Source organism: Osmerus mordax, chromosome 6, assembly GCF_038355195.1.
Source record: "Osmerus mordax isolate fOsmMor3 chromosome 6, fOsmMor3.pri, whole genome shotgun sequence".
Taxonomy (NCBI): Eukaryota; Metazoa; Chordata; class Actinopteri; order Osmeriformes; family Osmeridae; genus Osmerus; species Osmerus mordax.
This window is the reverse complement of record NC_090055.1, coordinates 14,039,076-14,061,051: the sequence shown is the minus strand read 5'-3', so window position 1 is coordinate 14,061,051 and position 21,976 is coordinate 14,039,076. Positions and strand designations below refer to the sequence as shown.

At 40.5% G+C, this 21,976-nt stretch overlaps 1 protein-coding gene across 1 annotated transcript in view; it reads right to left on the bottom strand.

Annotated features, from left to right (window-relative positions):
• LOC136944686 (eukaryotic translation initiation factor 3 subunit H) overlaps positions 1 to 21,976 on the bottom strand; it is a 61,169-nt gene that overhangs the window by 36,006 nt on the left and 3,187 nt on the right. Inside the window, exon 2 of the mRNA XM_067238544.1 lies at positions 50 to 206. Coding sequence (XP_067094645.1) covers positions 50 to 206 — 157 coding nt within the window. The remainder of the gene's footprint in view (positions 1 to 49; positions 207 to 21,976) is intronic.

Sequence of the window (21,976 nt, the reverse complement as noted above, 5' to 3'; positions counted from 1 at the left end):
AACTTTGACACGAAAAATGGGTGTATACACTCATAGGGGATAGGGTTACCTTCGTCGAAGTCAGCATCGTCCTCTGTGTGTTGGGGGAAGGGAAAGCAGTTGGTGATCTCCAGCCTGTCCTCCACCACCAGGCCAAGCAGCACACCCTGTACCACCTCACTGCCCTGACCCTCCTCCTGGTAATGCTTGATTATTTTCAAGACCACCTGAGGAAGGGGGAGAGAGGGAGGAAGGGGTTAGTGTGTGATAGAGAGCATGTGTGTGTGCCCGTCAGCTTGCTTTCAGTAGACGCATGCGTGAGGAGAGAAAGAGGTGAAGCAGAGGAGAGACACTGCAATAGGATTTCTGAAAAGGGGCAGAGAGGAAAAAAAGTTGCCTTGATCCAGTACAAACAACGAAAATTTTCAGCTTGCCACTATATTATTTACTTCTTTATTTATTTGTCTGGAGAACCTGAGAGGTAATTCATCTGGTTCAATGCAGGGACCTGGTTCCTGGTGGCAGCCCATTAACCATTAAAAAATGTACTCTAGCTCTTATGTATGTTACAAGTGTCAGGAATGTTGACTCATTGGTTAAGTAAATACATTAAGCTCACAAAAGGAGAGCAGGTACAAAAACAGTTTCAATAAAATATATATTATAAATGAGAATAGCCAAAGAGGAGGAATAAAACAAACAAAAAAACTGGAAGTGAGGGCAGGAGGCGCATATGAATCACCAGTATCCAAGCAGCACTGGCTAGGTCAAGCCCACAGGCATTAATAATGTTCGGTGGTTGACAGCGGGAGTCAGTCTTAACACATGTAGGGCTGTAATGGCAGACACCTGAATGATACAACCCCTTTTTGTCACTGGTCACTCAGACACTCGTCTGGGACAGTCGTTGATTTACATAAAAGGAACTGTAATGTTAAAATGAAAATAACACTTTAATGACACCTCTGGAGATGTGGTCTCAACAGTTGAGCAATGTCATGACAATGCAATCCGCACCGCAGCGGCTAATCTACCGCACTCGGACGGATTTGGATTGGGTAACTTGTGTCGCATGAGTTTAATTTTTCAACTTTTGTAGTGCTTTGCCACGGAAGAGCGACTTTAGCGTTCAACAGTAGCCTATGTTTATGGGATTGCAAGAAAACTGTTAAATATTTGTAGTGAGTTAGCTATAAACAGTTATTACATGGCTGAATCCTCTATAGGGAGTCAGATGGCTGAGCGGTTAGGGAGTCAGGCTATTAATCAGAAGGTTGTTGGTTCACTTCCCGGCCGTGCCAAATGACGTTGTGTCCCTGGGCAAGGCACTTCACCCTACTTGCCTCGGGGAGAATGTCCCTGTACTTACTGTAAGTCGCTCTGGATAAGAGTGTCTGCTAAATGATTAAATGTAAAATGTATTCTGTTGGCCTACACACGACAACTTACAGAGTAGGCTACTGTTTGTTGGTTGATGTCGGATAACTTGAAATAAAACCATTTCCAAACAACAGAAGAGGCCCCCTTTTCTTACAAATTCTTCTTCGTCCGGCAAATCAACCCCACTGGCGTTTTTTCAGACATCATTAACGCTTGCTTACACTTGCCAACAAAAGCAGCAGGGTTTTTCCTGCATAGAGAACATTTTGACACGCGCCAAAGCCATTTTTTTAAATTTCCACTCAAAATGCTGACAAAAGTTTGATTTACAATTTCCAACGCAGCCTCCATTGGTATTCTTAACCTGGAATGATAATATATAGTGCAGTGTTTCCTCTATGGCTAAATTTCTGCCGCCACGGTATCAGAAATCAGGCTGTACATTTATCAGCAGTGATTGTTAGAGTGCATGTCGGAGAACTGCACGGACATGCGCTTCACACCGCAGTTGAGATTGCGTGTGTGCATCCTTGAGAACTGTAAGTCGTATAACTTATGTTGTCAGTAAATAAATAGCATTCTTGTGATATTTAGAATTGTAGTATAACTTTTATTTGATTTGCTATTTTCGTTTGACCTTGAAGGACATTTGCATTGGTCTGACGGAATTTTCGATGTGGAGTGTATTTTGTCTAAGCGGACTACATTCATGCCGATGCTAATTAATTATATATTTGATGACCCATTCTGCAGGTAAACAATTCGATTTGTTGTTCAAGTTTTATGTCTTGTGCTGTAAAATTATTGTTGTAAAATTACACTGGTGGCGTTGCTAGCATTCTTGATCTAGGATGACTAGTGAAGGCTAACTACTTACTAACTGAGTGTGAGGTAATGCCGGGAAATATCAAACTGAGGCTTTAACATATCGACCGAGCTTTAACGAGGTTGATACGCTGAAACCGAAGTTAGATATGGATAGTAAAACTCTGGCAGTCATGCCATCTGAGGATGGCATGAATGCGCATCAGCCAATCGGAACGCTCATACTCGTAACGTTTTGGAGTCTTTTGTTTTTAACTCAAGTGTTGTCTCATGTGACGCAGTTGTTTTTGTTTGTAATAAATAATCGAGTGCGATGATGAATTATGGTTACTTTGTACCATTTCTTAATTGAATTTACAGAACAATTACTATACCGTGATATAAAATTACTCATACCGTGATAGAAGATTGGTCATATCGCCCACCCCAAGTCGTAGCTAATTTTCTCTTTTTTTTTATTATCATTATTTATTTATATGACTATTTGTATATTTTTTTTTTTTATATACATATATATATATATAGCGCCAGATCACAAATTAAGTCATTTCAAGGTTACCTTTCCTATAAAACAGGTCAATAGCTTGCTCTTTTATTAAACAAACTAAATGGCCTTATGTTATTTACACGACGGCATGTCATTTCTGTCCCCCCCCCCCGTAATACAGGTTTATTATTATTCATTATTATCCAGAGCGGCTTACTATAAATCATTTGTGCGACCAAATCATGTTCTGCGCCAGTGCCACCAGTGGAAAAGGTTAGATGAGGTAGAGCCTTGCAACAGCAAAAAAAAAAGAATATCACTTGCCAGGGGGAGGGAGCCCTTGTCTCAAGCCCTGGCCCGAGGACCTGTCCTGTTCTAATCTACTGGGGAAACAGATGATTTATTTCAACGCAGCTCGGCTGCCATCGCGCAATGTAAATACCCAACAATGATAACGGTTTGAACTCGAGAGGATAACCTATCCCTTCCCAGCCTGTTGTCTCTGTCTATGGGGTGGCTGAATCACAGACAACAGGTCAAGGGGAGAGTGACAAAGAGAGGGAGAAACCAATCAGAAATGTGGACACCTGAAGTTTCCCCTGTCTTCTATCTCTGTAACTGTTGCGAATGGCTTTCTTTTCACTGCCACAAGGTCAGATAAAGAAACACACACCTATTCCTGATCCCGACAACCATTACATCACTCACAGCCTGACCTCCCCTCACCCCCAAATAAAAAAACAGGATGCAACCACGTGTCTGGAATCGATACCCGCATTGTACTGAACCACCTGAATTATTGGAAAGGGATTATGGAAAACCAACATAACACACAAGCCAGTTGGGCTATTCACCACTGACCAAATGCCATCAGGTACTGGGAGTAAGCTTGGAATTGGAACAGGTCTCTTTCTGGCTGTCTCTCAGGGGCTCTCTCTCTCTGTGGCTCTGGTGACTGAATAACAATACTGAACACCCCTCCAGATTGTGAGTGATAAGTCCAAACATTACAGATCCTTTGTTTATGTTTAAACTAAGAGTATACCAACCATTCATAGTACCAATTACATTAAATGGACACAAGGTTCTGTCAGTGACAAATATTTCATTTAGTAGGCCAATGTCACTGTGGCCCGCATCTCAGCCTCTGCCTCAAAACAAGTGGTGAAAATAAAATTTTCTGGTGGCAATCTTTTCAGAGGGGACGAGGCTTAAAAAAAAAAAGCTCATCCTCGTCTTCCTGTGGTTGTGGTGGTTGAGGTGCAGGTGCTTGAAGAGCATCAAGCATCCTCTCAAAATTAGTGGGCTCTGTCTCGATGGGGAAGTTGCCACTTGTCTCCCTGAACTCTAGGAATGGAGCTAGGAAACTCATATGACAGCAGCGTATCTCCATGGTCTACCGCTCCACTCCTGCTCCACTCTTTCTCCCTATTATTTTCCTTTTTGTAGCCGTCCCTCAAGGTCTTCCATTTATTTTTTGCAAACCTCAACTAGAAAGAAAGATTTATCAGACAAACGTTGACATGTGTACTAAACGTTGACATGTCAGGGCTCGACAATAACGATGGCTCGATGGCCCGGGGCCAGTAAAAGGTAACGTTGGAACAGTTAAACTAGCAACTCACTGGCCTGATCGGGCCACTACAAATTATTGATTGAAAAAAAAATTTGCATTGTAAAAGTTAACATCCTTCATATGTTTTGCTAAATGCATAAATAACTTCAGCTTGTGGGGCGCACAGTTGGCAAATCAAGAGTTGAGTAGTGAGTGACGAGTGGTTGTCAAATTGTAATTCTCTAATCTCGATACATGTTTAACAACTGGCGCGAGACAATAAAGTGACGATGGCAGCAAAGTAGAGCTACGAGCTCAAACGGAAGCATTTTTATTTATGGAACGAAGATGCACTGTGTCGTCTGTCGTATGTTCCCGTCTAAAGCAGAAAAAAGTGGATCTTTTTACACAGGCACCGACAATTTTCTAAAACAATCCCTGACCAGCCATGCTAGCATACAGCACCTGGTTTGCGTGACAGCTAAGCGGATGGTTGACAATCCATCTTCCAGGCCGTTGACCATGCTGGTCAGGAATTAAAATGTAGATGCCCATCGTGTTATTGCACGACTTAACAACGGCATATCACGTAATTAAGACGGGCCAGCCGTTCACCTCGTTCCCCCAGGCTATTGAACCGCAGCAGAAGAATGGTGTCGACTTGGGTATTTAGTATCATACTGATGAAATGCTATGGAAGCTTTTATATATTAGCATTGAGAGACCAGAAGTTTCAGTTTCAGCCTGACAGAGTTGTGCAGAGATGGCTGTCAGCGGGGAAGAGAGCACGTCATGTTTGAGGTTAAAAGTCAATTGTTTTGCTGACTATTACCTTTTTATTTTTTATCACTAGAAATGTGATTTCATTTTTGTTCTTTTTATATCCAGGATGTGTTTAATAAATGGTTAAACATGTTAACAGAATAACACAACTTAGAAGTCTTTTGTTTTGTTGTAACAATGATAAATTACAACTTTTGGAGGGGGGCCAGTAAAAATTGTCTTGGGGCCAGTAAGTTTCAAACCCACTGGCCCCAAGTGGGCAGTGGGTTTATATATATATATACACACATATATATACACACATATATATACACACACATACACATATATATATATATATATATATATATATATACACACATATATATATATATACATATACATATACATATGTGTGTGTGTGTGTGTGTGGCCTCGTGTTTGTTACTTTAAGGGATCCAAAGACAGGGAGCCCACCAGTAGGACGGGGCCCAAAAACCTTGTGGGGCCCAAAATGGTGGGCCCCACACCGATTATCATTTAAACTAGCTCAGGAGGCTCCCCTGATATGCCTGTCGATTTTTCTTTGAATGTCCCGAAATGTAGCAAATATGAGTTAAGGGTGTGTATGTGTGTGTTATTTTTTTGCTCTATATTGCCCCTGAAGGATCTTCGCGGTACTGCAGCACACACACACACTTCCGGATGTGTTACAGAGTCCCGCTCTTACCGCGCGCTTAGCCAATAGAATCACAGAAGTCCCGCCCTTAACCAATCTTGTAGCTTGTCGCGCGTGCGTGTCAGTCGACTCTTATCTTATCTCTTATCTTATCAACGTTTGACGATACACGTGTTCTGAAGACCTAATTGCATATGAGAGAGCTAACGCTACTTATTTGTCCATGGAACCACTTCACAGCAAAACTAAAACGGAGGTGAGTAGTAAGATCATCTTACTAAGATGTGTATGTATGATATGTCGTGGTGCTTTAGAGTGAAATTGCATTCAGGAAGGTAGGCTAGTAATTATTAGCTAGCTAGCTATATCATGACAGCTAACGCTAGCTCTAAAGCCAACGAATTGTTTCAAATTTTGCTAAATCAGTTTTACTCACAGCAGTACAACACATCAAGTAAAGTGAAATTGCATTAATGAAGGTGGTAATTATTAGTTGGCTTGCTAGGCTTTATAACCATCCATACACCTGCCTGTTAAGTTAAAGCTAGCGATTTAGCTAACTTTTTATGCTAACTGAAGTGATAGAGAACACATTAATTATTACAATCATTCATGCGATTTTAGTCGAAAGGACGTGTACACGTAATGTTGAGTAGTGCTTTTGAGTTGAACTGCATCACTGAGGGTAGTAAAAATAAGCGGGGTAGCGTTAGATATTTAGCACCAACCAACTAAGCCAAGATAGGTAGACCGAGATGGAGGGCGAGGGGGATCGGGGGTGATGTAGGTAGATAGGATGATAGTTTGAGGGGATCGATAGGTAAATTGGGGGTGGGGGGATCGGTTGATTGGGAGATAGATAAAAATATGCATAATAGATAAGATAGTGGTGTGAGGGGGATGTATTTGGACATGGATGTTCCCCTTCATGCTGTGTGAAAAATGACAGGCAGACCTGAAGCATCTCATTCTGATGTGATTAATAAAAAAAAAATGGGGTACCTGGCCTTAATCATTTCAAGTTTGCATGAGTGATCTAAAGGTAATTTGGGGTTTGATGTTGGACATCCATTTGATAAGTTATCAAAAGATGATGTTGGATACCTGTGTAATTATTTAAAACTCCAGACACAATGATCAAAAGGAAGAGGATGCGGCCTGTTGATGATGCAACTTCACATATTTTGTCATCGAGGGACAAGCCATTGTTTGTGGAAAGATTCATTGACAGCTACAAAGGTAGGATTTTTTAAATTTAAAAATGGGATATTGTTTCAAATAAGTTTAAATATACATGTGTCTATACCATGTCAATTTTCAAATTGTACGCAACTTTCAGGAGGAATCCAAGTTGTTCCTTGTAACTATATTTATGATTTTATTTGTTTGGCGCATGATTGAACCCATGATGCAAACAGCCATGTACATTTATTTGTGACCTTATAGGTAGAGGAGTGTTCACCACCTAGCCCATTGAATCAGGTGCTTTCGTGTTGGAGTACAGGGGTGAACTTGTATCATTGGAAGAATGCCAGTCAAGAAACTACTCACAGACGGAGTGTACTTTTCTGTTTGAATTTGAATGGCAGAAACGTAACTGGTGGTAAGCATGTCAAGTTAAATATTTGGTAGACATCAGTGACATTTAAGTAGTTTAAATCTAAAACCAATAGTTAATTGAATAGTTAAAAGCATAAGTAAAAGCAACAATATTTTAATCACCTGCTTAGTGAATCAGTTTTTGATTATAACAGCAATCACAGATTGAGTATTGATACTTAAGGTTAATGGGAATAGATTAATCTAGACCATGGCATCCTCCCATCACGTCATGCAGTCAGTTAATTTGCGACACTTTTACCTTTTTAGTATAATTGCAACCAGTGAAGACGGATCTCTTGGAAGATTAGTAAATGACAACCACAAATCTCCAAACTGCATAATGAAAAAAATCATAGTAAATGGCATGCCACATTTGTGCCTATTTGCTGTACAAAATATAGAAGCAGGAACTGAAATAAATTACAACTATGGGGATTCAAAATGGCCATGGCGTGAAAAAGTGAGTGATTTAGATAAGATATGGTTGCATATTTTGATCATTTATAGTGTTTGAACACGTCTAGTCCAGCCAATTTGTATTTCTCTCGATGGTAAAAGGAAGTCAACAATCAATTAAAATATATAGGTCTTTATATATGTGTATGAGGATATCCATATAATCTCTCAGCTCTATGATCTGATGTATTAGTTCTTGTTTTTTTTATCTAAAATTCCAGGTGACAAAAACACTTGCTCCCTATGTGACAGTGGAGACTGAGGCGTGCCTGAACCATACGACGTCCTGTGACGATGCTAGCCCAGAGGTAAGGGACTTATGTAGACGGTCACCATTGTCACACACTGTTGACTGTAGGTGACCTGTGCAGTCTGTGAGGGATAGGCAATTCCCATCCTGGAAGGCCAAAACACTTCTGGTTTCCATCCATCCTTCTGAATAGAGGGATTCAGAGCTTGATTATCAGGTGAATGTCAGCACCAGCCATGTAAAACAGGAAAACCAGAAGTGTTTTGACCTCCAGGACCAGAATGGCTTATTCCTATCCTATGGACTTCCATGATCAAGAAAGTTAGGTGTTCACATTGCATTTCTGATAGAGCTTTTCAAGCAGGCTCACTCGTTTTGAGTGATCGGTAGACCCCTGATTGAGGGAGCGGGGTTAATCTGACACACACCTTCCTTTCTAGTCTAGCCCTCGTGGGGCTCTGGGCATGGATTTGGATTTTGGATTCAGATGGAGTTAACCTCACACACACTTGGTTGCTAGTCTTGTCCTCATGGGGTCCTTTAAACTTCAGACACACACATCTTGGTGTCTAGTCTTGTCCTCATGGGGTCCTTTTAACTTCACACACACTCTTCTTGGAAACTAGTCTTGTCCTTATGGGGCCCTCCCGTGTAGATGACATTGTCAGTGATTTTAAACCATTTGGCCAACACCTTTCAGTATCTAAACTCCAGTTGTTAGAGCCATAATGTTGCGCATGTTGAGCTGTTGAGTGTTTATAACCAATATTTTGAATGTGATCCATTGCAGCCCCCTGTGTGTTATTGAGACATCTAGAAAAGACCAGGTCTTGCACCTGGCTTTAAGTGATGCTAATTCAGAAATGGTTTTCAGTTGTGACTTTTGTAGATATCCATTCAAACAATATTGACCAGATCTTAATGAGCCTTGCTTTTCTATCTTGCAGGCTCCTGCTGTGGGAGTAGAGACTGAGGCGTGCCTTAACCATATGCCGTCCTGTGACGATGCTAGCCCAGAGGTAAGGGACTTATGTAGACGGTCACCATTGTCACACACTGTGTTGACTGTAGGTGACCTGTGCAGTCTGTGAGGGATAGGCAATTCCCATCCTGGAAGGCCAAAACACTTCTGGTTTCCATCCTTCTGAATAGAGGGATTCAGAGCTTGATTATCAGGTGAATGTCAGCACCAGCCATGTAAAACAGGAAAACCAGAAGTGTTTTGACCTCCAGGACCAGAATGGCTTATTCCTATCCTATGGACTTCCATGATCAAGAAAGTTAGGTGTTCACATTGCATTTCTGATAGAGCTTTTCAAGCAGGCTCACTCGTTTTGAGTGATCGGTAGACCTCTGATTGAGGGAGCGGGGTTAATCTGACACACACCTTCCTTTCTAGTCTAGCCCTCGTGGGGCTCTGGGCATGGATTTGGATTTTGGATTCAGATGGAGTTAACCTCACACACACTTGGTTGCTAGTCTTGTCCTCATGGGGTCCTTTAAACTTCAGACACACACATCTTGGTGTCTAGTCTTGTCCTCATGGGGTCCTTTTAACTTCACACACACTCTTCTTGGAAACTAGTCTTGTCCTTATGGGGCCCTCCCGTGTAGATGACATTGTCAGTGATTTTAAACCATTTGGCCAACACCTTTCAGTATCTAAACTCCAGTTGTTAGAGCCATAATGTTGCGCATGTTGAGCTGTTGAGTGTTTATAACCAATATTTTGAATGTGATCCATTGCAGCCCCCTGTGTGTTATTGAGACATCTAGAAAAGACCAGGTCTTGCACCTGGCTTTAAGTGATGCTAATTCAGAAATGGTTTTCAGTTGTGACTTTTGTAGATATCCATTCAAACAATATTGACCAGATCTTAATGAGCCTTGCTTTTCTATCTTGCAGGCTCCTGCTGTGGGAGTAGAGACTGAGGCGTGCCTTAACCATACGACGTCCAGTGATGATGCTAGCCCAGAGGTAATGGTGTTATGTAGATATGTATGTAGTTCTGTCTCTGTAGCAATCAGACTGACATTGGTGAGCGGGCCCTTAAGGATAGTAGCCGTATCTGCGTCCTCTATGGTTATGAGGGACAGCCGGTGGTGGCGTTGGATAACCTGATTTTGTTTTTCATTTTACTTAGATGTGTACTGTCAGAGGTTTTTCTTTAGTTGATTATCCGGACACGGATGAAACGGATGAAGCTGATGAAACGGATGAAACCAATTATTTTTTGAATAACCTGGGTCTACATCCAGTTGTGCCAATGCTGAGGAGGACAAAAAGCATTTTGGTATGCCTTTGATATTTTGAATACCTGTAAAATAATGTTACACAATTTGCCCTTTCCCTTGTGATTGGTTTTAATAGGATCTGACCATACTGACTATACCTTGACAATTCTCTTCTTTCAGATGATTGACAGAGTACCAGACTATAATGATGCTCTCTATGATTCAAATGAGAGCATAGTGGAAGACACTGACTATGAGGAGTCTCTTAACTATTGTTCAAGTGTCCAATCGGACGAAACTGATGTAAAGACTAAAGACACTCTGGTATGCCGTTAATGCTTTGAATACCAATATGTTGAATTTCCCAAACCATCTTTTCTCTAGTTATTTATTTTATTAGGATGTGAGTGAAAATGTACAACTGTCTTGTTGCAGATGGATGACAATACAACGGATCCCTCACTCAGACTCGCTTCACTAAGGGCAAGAACAAGCATAGGCCATCTTGTAAGCCACCTTTTACTCTTTTCGCTTAAAGGGTAGTGCTTCTCAAAATCAAGTTTATTAACTAGAGAGGCAAACGTGCAAATTAGGGATTTTTGCTTGACCAAACTCAGCCGCTAGGGATAGCCATGGGTGTGCATTTTAATGCTTTATTCTACATTTTACACTCAAGCTGTTACACTAAGTTTTACCAGTATCACATTATTTGTAAATGTACTTGTGTTGTACATAGTCTGACATATCTTTTTAAGTTTACCGTCTTTTTTTTCTTTCAAGATTCAAATGAGTCCTATAGGAGATGAGTTGTTAGACTCAAGTGATGATAGTGGGGAAGAATACGCACCCAATCCTAATGAGGAAAGCACAGACAGTGACTGCAGCTTAACGATTTCCCAGGAAAATATAAATAACAAAATGACATCTACGAGTCAGAGCAGATCAAAGTCTACACGTCAGAGCAGCTCAAAGCATAGCATGGTCAATCTTGATGACAAGGAAATAGAGCAAACATGTACTAATAAGGAGTCAAGTGTTTCAATGCCATCTGTCTTTGCCAGTCCTGCTTCAAAAAATGAGGATGGTTCTAGGAGATACAACAAGAAACACCACTGCCTTTATTGTAAACAAGTAGTTCAAAAAATGTCCAGACACTTGCAGCGTAAGCACAGCAATGAGATCGATGTTGCAAAAGCCCTTAGTTTTACAAAAAACTCAAAAGAAAGAAAAGTGCAATTGGACTATATCCGAAATAAAGGTAACTGTGTGAATAACAGGGAGGTCTTGGAGAGTAAGAAAGGCAAACTCGTACCATGCAAGCAGCCAAAGAAAGAAACGGAAGGACATGAGTTTTTGCATTGTGTGTACTGCTCTGGATTGTTCAAAAAAAGAACAATGTGGCGACATTTTCAGGTCTGCAAATTGAACCCTGAGAGGCTGACCTCCAAACCAGGTAAGACAAGGGTCCAAGCACTGTGTGCTTTTGCTGAACCTGCTCCAACTGGATTTAACGATGCATACTGGAAGTTCTTAAATTGTATGATTCAAGACAAGATTACTCTTGCCGTTAAAAAAGACTGCTGTATTTTAGAGTATGGGAAAAGACTGTTCACAAAGAATGAAAGGGCAACCAGCCAGCACCAGTACATAAGACAAAAGCTGAGAGAGCTTGCTAGGCTGATGCTAGCGGCTGATGCTAGCAGCGGAAGAAGTTACACCTGTGAAGACAATGAGAGAGCTTATCAAACCTGAAAACTATAACCACGCTGTTACAGCTGCAAGACACGTGGCTGGGTTAAGTGATGAAACTGGAAAATTTGACCGTCCAACTTACGCTCGCAAAAGTTGGACACAACTTGCATTCTTTGGCCATGTTTATAAAATCTGAAGGCTTGAAAAAAAAAGATAAGGAAGCAGTTCAAAATGCAGACGAATTTGCACAGCTATACAAAGAGAGTTGGAGATTTGACATAGCAAGCCAAGCTCTAACTCAAATTAATCAGTCCAAATGGAATGCTCCTCAACTCTTGCCCTTCACAGAGGATGTCCTGAATCTCCATTCTCATTTGTCTGCAAAACAGCAGCACCACTTGAATGCCCTGAAAGAAGAGGTTTCACCCCAGAACTGGAAAGACCTCACTAAGGTGACCCTGGCGCAAGTAATCCTTTTCAACCGCCGGAGGGAAGGAGAAGTGTCCAGAATGCCATTGACTTCGTATTTAACAAGAGATGTATCAGAGGCACATGAAGATGTTAACTTAGCTCTCACAGAACTCGAACAGAAGCTTTGCAAACATTTTATCCGGATAACCATAGTAGGAAAGAGAGGAAGGAAAGTCCCTGTTCTTCTCACTCCACTGATGAGGGAATCGCTCGATATGTTGATTGAGAAGCGAGAAGAATGTGGTGTGCTGAAAGAAAATGGATTCTTGTTTGTGTTGCCAAAATCGGTCCATTACATCAGGGGTTGTGACTGCATAAGACAGTTTGTGCATGAATGTGTTGATGTCAAAAACCGCAAAGCACTAACCTCAACGAAACTGAGAAAACACATTGCAACTCTTTCAACCGTTCTGAATCTCAAGACTACAGAACTTGATCAGTTGGCAGATTTTCTTGGACATAACATTGACGTCCACAGAAAGCACTACCACCTTCCAGAGGGCACTCTCCAGCTTGCTAAAATAAGCAAAGTTCTCATGGCACTAGAACAGGGACGGCTTGGAGAATACAAAGGGAAAAGTCTGGATGAGATTCACATTGATCCAAATGGTATTAAGTCTAAAATACATTTTAGTCTTAGTGCACAATTATATGGTGAAAATATAACAGTATATTTTGAATTTTAACTGTTCAGATATGTGGATGTCATTTTTTTAATGTGGGAAGTTAAAGGAGCATAATGTAATAACAATTTGAATCAAGTACAGAGAATTCAGGTATGGTAGTAAGAAGTTGTCATACTCAGAACATTACATACTGGTGAAAAGAGCTAGAATTAACCATAACCATAAAATGTTTAGGTTAAGTATTTATATAAATTAGACCACATTTTTGTAGTGCTTTGGTATCCATGTGCCGGGGGAGTTCATCACAAGTTTTAGCTTTCCAACTCATGCCTATTGTCGATTACCATTTTAGAGACTGTTGATATTGACACAGAGATGCAGATGGCGGATGAATCCATGGAGGTGTGTTCAGACCAAGACGTTGGAGGTGTGTGTGATTGTTTTTCTTAATGCGTTATGATCTGATTTATTAGATATGAAAATGTATGACCATTGCATGTTGATTTGGAAAGTTGAATGCCTGTAGATTTCACTAGTTCTCACCATTTTACTTAGTATGCATGATAAACATCCTAGTCTTGACAGTTTTATTGACAATTAAGGTTAGTTGATCTAAATATTTTCGGTGCCTACAGAACATGCCAGTATGCCAGAAACACAGAGGTCAGAAGATGGGGACAGGGTGACCTCCATGCAAGAATGTGATGACCAAAACAAAGGCAAGCTCAAGAAGAAGTCAGCAAAAAAAAGAGGCGAGTTCAGAGAAATCATACTGTTTAGAAGAGATGTAATAGGTGGCATCTTAAAGATTATGATTTATCTGTATTATAAAACCTTCTGTATCTAGGTGCCCGTACTCCAGGAGCACAAGGGTCAGGAGATGCTTGCAGGGAAGACCCACTATCATGTACTTCCACAAGGGACGACCAAAGCACAGACGAGACTGGAAAAAAGAGAGGTGAGCTTAGCAAAATTAAGGAGATTGATGGCGAGTTTCTTGTTGGGCATTTCACGTGTTGACTTAATGGTTAGAACAGAGGAAAGTGATCAGTGATTGGAATCATCTGAAAGAATGATAAAAGCTTTGTATGTCCACTTAGGTAAACAAACTTCTGTGAAACGAAGCTGGATGCCAGAGGAATCGGCTGCCGTAGAAAAGCATCTGAACAACTTCATAGTGATGCAGAAAGTTCCAGGAAAAATGGACTGTCAGCGCTGCATCACTGCTGAACCTCAAGCCCTAAGAAATAGAGACTGGAAAGCAGTAACATTTTATATCAAAAACCGTATTTGTTCCCTAAGAAGGAAAATGTGAGGGAGGGAGGATTCCAATGAAGTGTTTGTTATCTTTGAGAAATACATGGGGAGGGAGGGAGGGAGGGAGGGAGGGAGGGAGGGATCCTACTTTGTAGGAATACAGTCATAACACTGGTTTAATAAGTTCATAAATGGTAAAAAAAAAAAATAGTTCAATAAATGTTGTGAACAAATTAGTGTTTTGTGAGTACTGCCCAGTCTACCTAATGACAGTTTCTTACTGAGGTTAACTACACAGTGACTGATCTTGACTTGATGTTCAGGAGGTTGGTTATTGTTGAGGGAGAAGAGCATGGGAGACTAGATGCCAGATGTAGAAGTTGAAATAAAAATGTAAATCACAAAGTCCTGCAATTTCACCTACCAATCAAGGACAAAATACGAAAAACAGTTGTCTCCAGATAGTTTATTGACTGTGTCCCCTCTAAGATACAAAAGCTAGAAAACATTTGACTGTCTGTCCCCTCTAAGATACAAAAGCTAGAAACGTGTATATGTGTGTAAATGTGGTCCCCACAATTGCTGTACGCTAAAAACATGACCCCACAAGTGTCCATAACACTGGTGTACCAAAGTTGTGAATTATGTTACTTTGAAGTGGTATTTGTGATTAGGAACTGCACTTTACATTCCCTGATTTTTTACAGAGGTGTAGGACCATTGGAAAGGGTGGGCCCCATATGTGGGCTAAAATCTAGCGGACCCCCTGAGGGGGAAAGACGAGTATGTGTGTGTGTGTGTGTGTGTGTGTGTGTGTGTGTGTGTGTGTGTGTGTGTGTGTGTGTGTGTGTGTGTGTGTGTGTGTGTGTGTGTGTATATATATACACTTTTTTTTCATATATATACACATATACACATATACACATATACACACATACACATACACATACACATACACATACACATATATACACATATACATATATATACACACACATACATACACTTTTTTTTTCTTTTTTCTAATCAATGTATTTATTCCCAGGTGTTTTGCATCTAATTGCAAATAATAACAATAAACCCACTTTTTATTAATTAAAACTACTTCAGCATAATAATGCACCTAAAATACAAACCTGAGCAAGGGCAGCAATCGCTATCGAATCAACAGACATGTGCAATTTAGCAAGCAGGGGAAGAATACAAACAACGAAAATCGCCAGTTAACTTGATTTAAATTTGCAAGAACTATATACTTATACAATAACAGGCTTACATGAACTGACAACATCAGTTATACGACTTAAAGTTCTCAAGGACGCACACACGCAATCTCAACTGCGGTGTGAAGGGCATGTCCGTGCAATTCTCCGACATGCACTCTAACAATCACTGCTGATAGACGGCCTAAAATTTTGTCTGATTTCTGATACCGTGGCGGCAGAAATTTAGTCATAGAGGAAACATTGCACTATATATTATCATTCCAGGTTAAGAATACCAATGGAGGCTGCGTTGGAAATCGTAAATCAAACTTTTGTCAGCATTTTGAGTGGAAATTTCATTTGCATTTGTACAGGTGTATTCGTGCACGTCGGGCTGGCCCTCGCAGCGGAACGACAGTTTAGTGGCCACTCTGTCCATTTGCGCACCTCACAGTTGCGTATTGATTAGACAAGATTACACACTTATCAACTCGATTACTATTGATCAAAACAGAAAGAAGGTTCGGCTGTAGCCTACTTGAAACATACTATTGAGAACATATTCGCTGACATGCATTGCACGCGTGATGAACACCGCTTTTATTTTATTCTTTTATCACAGACTTTTTTTTGCCTTTGGCGCTCAGGATTTGTCATTGGCGCTCGGGAAAACGGCTTTGGCGCGCGCCAAAACTTTCTCTATGCAGGAAAAACCCTGTTAATTATATGCACATACTGAAACTCTGCTCTGCAGTCGGCAATGGCAATTTATTGAGGATATTGAAAAAAAGATGTTACTGCTGGCAAGTCAAGGTCCTGGTCTTAAAAGCAAAGCAAATAGCTGTGCTCTCGCTGCTGAAAGTCACTGGTAAAATGTGTCTACCAATGAAGCAATTGTGTCCCCTGGTGGCAAAGCATAAGTATTGCAAAAAAAAGTTAATACTACATCTGGGAGTCGCCAAATGTATGTGCATACAAAAGGTAGAGGGACCTGTGTTTCTTAACACAAATACTGTGAAATATGGTGATGGACAACCATCATTTAGTCCTAGGAAATTGCTATTTCTGGCCATGAACAAAATGTTCAATGGATGCCTTGCTAGAGGGCTTGAATATCCAGCTACAGGGTTTCAATGCATTAAATTTGACTTCACAAATCTTTGTTCTCTAATTATTTGCAATTTATATTTTGGACTCAAGTGATCCGGACCTCGGTTTGGGCCACGCAGATGACCTGAGAATATTGATTTCCAAGAATCTGAAGCAAACTGACTAAATCTGAGAATGAGTATTTATATATTTAGAACGGTTCATATTCTTCATCTTTTCTTATTCTTGACACTTCTCTTCATCGTTGTTAATTTACAGTTAATGTATCTAATATCTCAGCGGCACTACACTGCGACCGAAATGGTTGCATTTGCGACCTTTTGAAATGCCATTGCGATCGAAATTTTTAATTTTAATAAAAAAATAATAAAAAAATATGATTTATTATGAGCATTTGTTAAAACAGTAATGTGTATTTTAAGAATAAATTTTAAAACGACGTGCTCTGAACATTCAACACATCAAGTTGGCTTTAGCCCTGCGACCCCCTCGCCCCCCTCCCGAAATGGTGTAGCCTAAAGTTGATTTAAAAAATAATAATCTACCTCTTGTCCAGACGCACGCAGCAATGGCATATAGGCTCCTCAAATCTGACGGGTTAAAATGAAGCGGACAATTCGCCATGTACGGAGCATGTGAGTTAGAATGATACGGACATATGAATTTTGACACCAGTGGCTCAAAGAACACCAGTGGTCATAGGTGCCATTACCAGCGTATAGGTAGTATTGCCAAACTTTTTCGCCAGCGCAAGGCGCAACGTGTAGCCTATTGAAAAGTCACATTTTTCGTATCACTTCAGATTCCTCACTACATCAAATGTGGTTGTCATTACAGTTTACTTAAGTGTTCTAAATTAAATAAACCTCATAAGGTCTGCGAAAAAGTAGTATTTCCAGGCAAATGAGGCAATACTTGTTTCAAAAGTAGTATTGCCATGGCAATACTGTCAATACTGACGGCGGCAGCAATGGTTAGAGCTAAGTTACCAAGACGAGCAATGCACTGTGTGTTCTATAAATTCTGTGGGCCTTCAATTGCAAGACTGTCTAAATTTGTAACAGCGTCAAAACAATTCAAACACAAAACATTGAAGCTTCACAATGACGGCATGAAGCACGCGATGTGTCGAGACAGGTTGGGCCTACATATACCGTGATGCAGCAACACCTCCGACTGCATGTGGGCGTTATTTTTCCTTACTCTTATCACCCAAAAAAAAAAAAAAATGAAATAAAAGTACCCCCCAGACAAATCCTCAAAATCTAATTAAAGTACCCCCCGGAATAAAAGTACCTCCAGGAAAATTGCCAAATCAACACGCAAACTGTGTCCATATGCTATCAAAATGTGTTCCTACCAGTGTAAGTGCGCATCTTTTACTGTCACTTGCAATCAGGAATAGAAATGGACAGCAAATATACCATTGCTAGGAAAAAACTTCAACACTTGTTGGTTTGAAATACATAATCATTGTTAGAATTCTTTTTTTTAAAGAGGCTGTTTGGTTACAAATATAGTACTGGTACTTTCTCAAAAACTTAGTCGATATGACTAACATGAAAACCACTAGCAAACAAAGCATTGCTAGGAAAATACTTCAACACTTGTAATTTGGAAATACATAGTTATTACAAAGTAAAAAAAAAAAAGAAAAGAGTCTGTCTAGTTACAAACATACATGTACTAGTACTATAACTTTTCCTAAAACAGCTTACAGTGACTACATGACAACCACTACCAAATAAAGCATTGCTAGGAAAATACTTCAATGCCTGTAGCTTGGAAATACAGTTACAAAGCTGTCAAATAACAAACATACCATGACTACTGGTATACCTAAACAAACTTATAGTAGACACGACTGCCGCGCAGCACAATTGCAGGTGCTGTGATATACCTGTAACCACGTAGTTGACACTGACACAACAGCAGAAGGCTAAAGGTAAATGTCTTTTTTACTTTACTTGAGTTCGCAAATATAAAAAAGTAAATACCCTGGGATTTTTATTTGACGATGAGAGGCTCGTTGTCTATAGGTTGTGACTGTCATGCTGGTGTGCTGAATGGGAACCGTTATGTGAGTGTACAGTAGCTAGAGCTAACATCAGAGCCATAATGAGGCTCTGGCTAACATTTACTAGCTTGCACAGACAACCTTCAGTTGGTAGCTAACGTCGTTAGCTAATGTAAGCTACTTGCCAGTAGCTAGCTAGCTAAGGTAGCTAGCTACGTTTTCACATCAAAGAGTTCAAATTTATCTTCCCTTCCGAAAAGAATGCATGGAATTTTCTAAAATTATGTCTCGATTTTCCCCCAAAAAATAAACGTACCGTCCAAAATAAGCACGTACCGGATGGATTTTTCGGGTAAAAAAATAAACGTACCGGTACGTTTATTTGGGAGATAAGAGTAAGTGTTCAGGAGTCTGCCCATCTGTGCCCCAACCATAACATGCTGAAATTTAAAATAAATTCATTTTGCACTTCATAATGTAGGCCTACTGTATTTTCTATTGCAGTAAATCTATCACAATTAATGTTAACGAAAACAAGAAGGCATGTGGTTTAAAAGATGGCAAGTAATTAAAGGTCCCATAGCATGCTGTTTTTTGATGCTTTTATATAGGCCTTAGTGGTCCCCCAATACTGTATCTTAAGTCTCATTCCCGAAATTCAGCCTTGGTACAGAATTAAAGCCACTACGAGCAGTCCCACAATGAGCTTTCCTTAGAACGTGCCATTTCTGTGTCTATAGCTGTAAATGCTATGAGGAGGAGATGTGGTGTGGGTTAACTGCCATTGCAAGCCATGATGTCTCTCGAGGAAAAAACAATATCGCGCTCGCACAGTCGTAGCTCATCTTCTCATTGGGGGGGCCAAATTCTCTGTGCGGTCAAAGCAGAGAAAGGGAAGGTAACCTTTCCCCTTATGACAACATAAGATTTTCAGATCTAAGCATTTGAGCTTATTTTATCAAAGGCGGAGAAACATACCCAGGGCTTGGTTTACACCTATCGAAATTTCTAGCCACTGGGGGACCAAAGGCAGGCTAGGGGAACTTTAAAGGTGACATGACATGAAAACTTCACTTTAGGAGGTTATTTAACATTAATATGAGTTCCCCTAGCCTGCCTTTCAGAAAATGAAAGCTCAATTGCTCTGTTTGAAAATCTCTTTGTTACGTCACATGGAGGAAGGTTACCTCCCCTCTCTCTGCTTCGCCCGCCCTGAGAATCTGGCCCGCCCATAAGAAACTGAGCTACGACCGTGCAAGTGTTTTTATCCTCGAGAGACATCATGGCTTGCAAACGAACGAAGCATTACATTTGCTCAGTTTGGAAGTACAAAGGAAAACAAAAATCTTTTTACAATTCCTTGATCCGAGCCTCTGAAGACCCAGTATCTTAATTTTATTTTCTCTGGAAATGCACCTACACACCTTCTGTTGTAGGTGCATGCAAAACACACCATTTGTTTTGCATGTCTGCGCCAAACACTTCAGCCACGACTGTTTCCTCAACTTGAGCTAATACAAAACTGGCTGAAATTAAATTCTGTATCAGTACTAACTCTCCTTCGTCCAGCTACTAACCTCGGACAAGTAAGTTAACTAACTCTATATCATTTTGTAGCTTTACTGTATATGGTTACCTAGCTTGCTACCCTTAGAATGTGGCTGTAACATTAGCTCTGCAGCTAACAGCTGAGTTACTGTCGCTAATGGAAAGGTAGATAGCATCAAGTATGTGTGTGAATACACATGCTGTAACGTGAGTGTTGTACACTTGTGTTATTTGGATAACCGTTCTGCTGTTGGTGTTATGGCGCATGCGATATCCGCCTTTCCCCTCATTGAAATGACTGAGTGTGTACCTCTGCAAACCAGGGTTATCAGATGAGAATGGGCAAATTCGAGGCATCTTACAGCAACGGGGCTACAGCCATTGCGATACATCCATTGTAAACATTAGCGCATGGTGCCGCCCCTCCGCTCCTCATTAGCATTTAAAGCTACAGACACCAAAACAGCGCGTTCTGAGGAAAGCTCCTTGTGGGACTGCTAGTAGTGGCTGTAATTATGCACCAAGGCTGAATTTTGGGAAACAGACTTCTGATACAGTATTAGGGGACCACTAAGGCCTATATAAAAGCATCCAAAAACAGCATGTCATGTCTCCTTTAATGTTAAATAACCTCACAGTGACATTTTCATGCCATGGGAACCTTACAGTGCACATCTGTATGCAATACAGGTTCATTATTGTTCATTATTATCCAGAGCGGCTTACTATGAATAATTTGTGTGACCAAATCATGTTATGCGCCAGTAACTGAAAAGGTTAGTAGCGCAAGTGCAACCAGTGGAAAAGGTTAGTGTACGCCCTGTATCTGACATCTTACTTAAAGCCACTTTCAATATTTTCGTAGTACCCATGAACACGACGTTAGAGCTTTCCAACACCCTGCATCATCGCTGTATACAGCAAATGTGTTGCTGATGTTAGGCGAGTTCAATCAATTGAAATGCTGTTTATTGTTTTAACCCCTTTCCAATCCTGTCAAATAAATACTGGTAACCTGTAATAGGCCTGCATCTGATGATCGCAGTGTTCTAGCTGGTGTGTAGTTAGTAAGAGAGGTAGCAATGTAGCTAGGTCCTTGTCCATTTGGAGCTTTGTATGTGAGGAAAAGGACTTTAAAAGTAAATTCTGAAGGTAACAGGGAACCTGTGTAAAGTAGCTAGGACAGGACTAATGTGTTCTCTCCTTTTAGTTTTGGTTAATAATCTAGCTGCAGAGTTGCGAATGAGCTGTAGTCTTTCAGTAGTTTTCTTGGGAAGACCAGTTACAGTAGCCCAGCCGGCTCAGGGTTTTTCCTGCATAGAGAAAATTTGGACGCGCACCTAAGCCGTTTTCCCGAGCGCCTATAACAAATCCCGAGCGCCTAAGGCAAAAAAAAAATCAGCGATAATTATTATTTTTTTAAAGCTGTGTTCATCACGCGTGCACTGCATGTCAGCGAATATGTTCTCAATAGTATGTTTCAAGTAGGCAAAAGTTTGATTAACGATTTCCAATCCAGCCTCCATTGGTATTCTTAACCTGGAATGCTAATATATAGTGTAGGCACAAAGAAAAGAAAAGAAAATTGCAAAACACCTGGGAATAAATATATTGATTCGAAAATGTATATAAAGTTCTATGTGCTCGCTATAACTTCTATTGGAGCCGTCATCGCAATTAATCACTCGTGCAGCGCATGTCCTTTTAACCTGTCAATTTAACTTGACCTGCAGGTCAAGTTAAATTGGTGCGTTCTCAGCTCAAGTTAAATTGGCCGCCAATTGAATTTGAAGGTCAAATCAATAAATCTACATCATTTACGAATTTCTTGACCCAAATG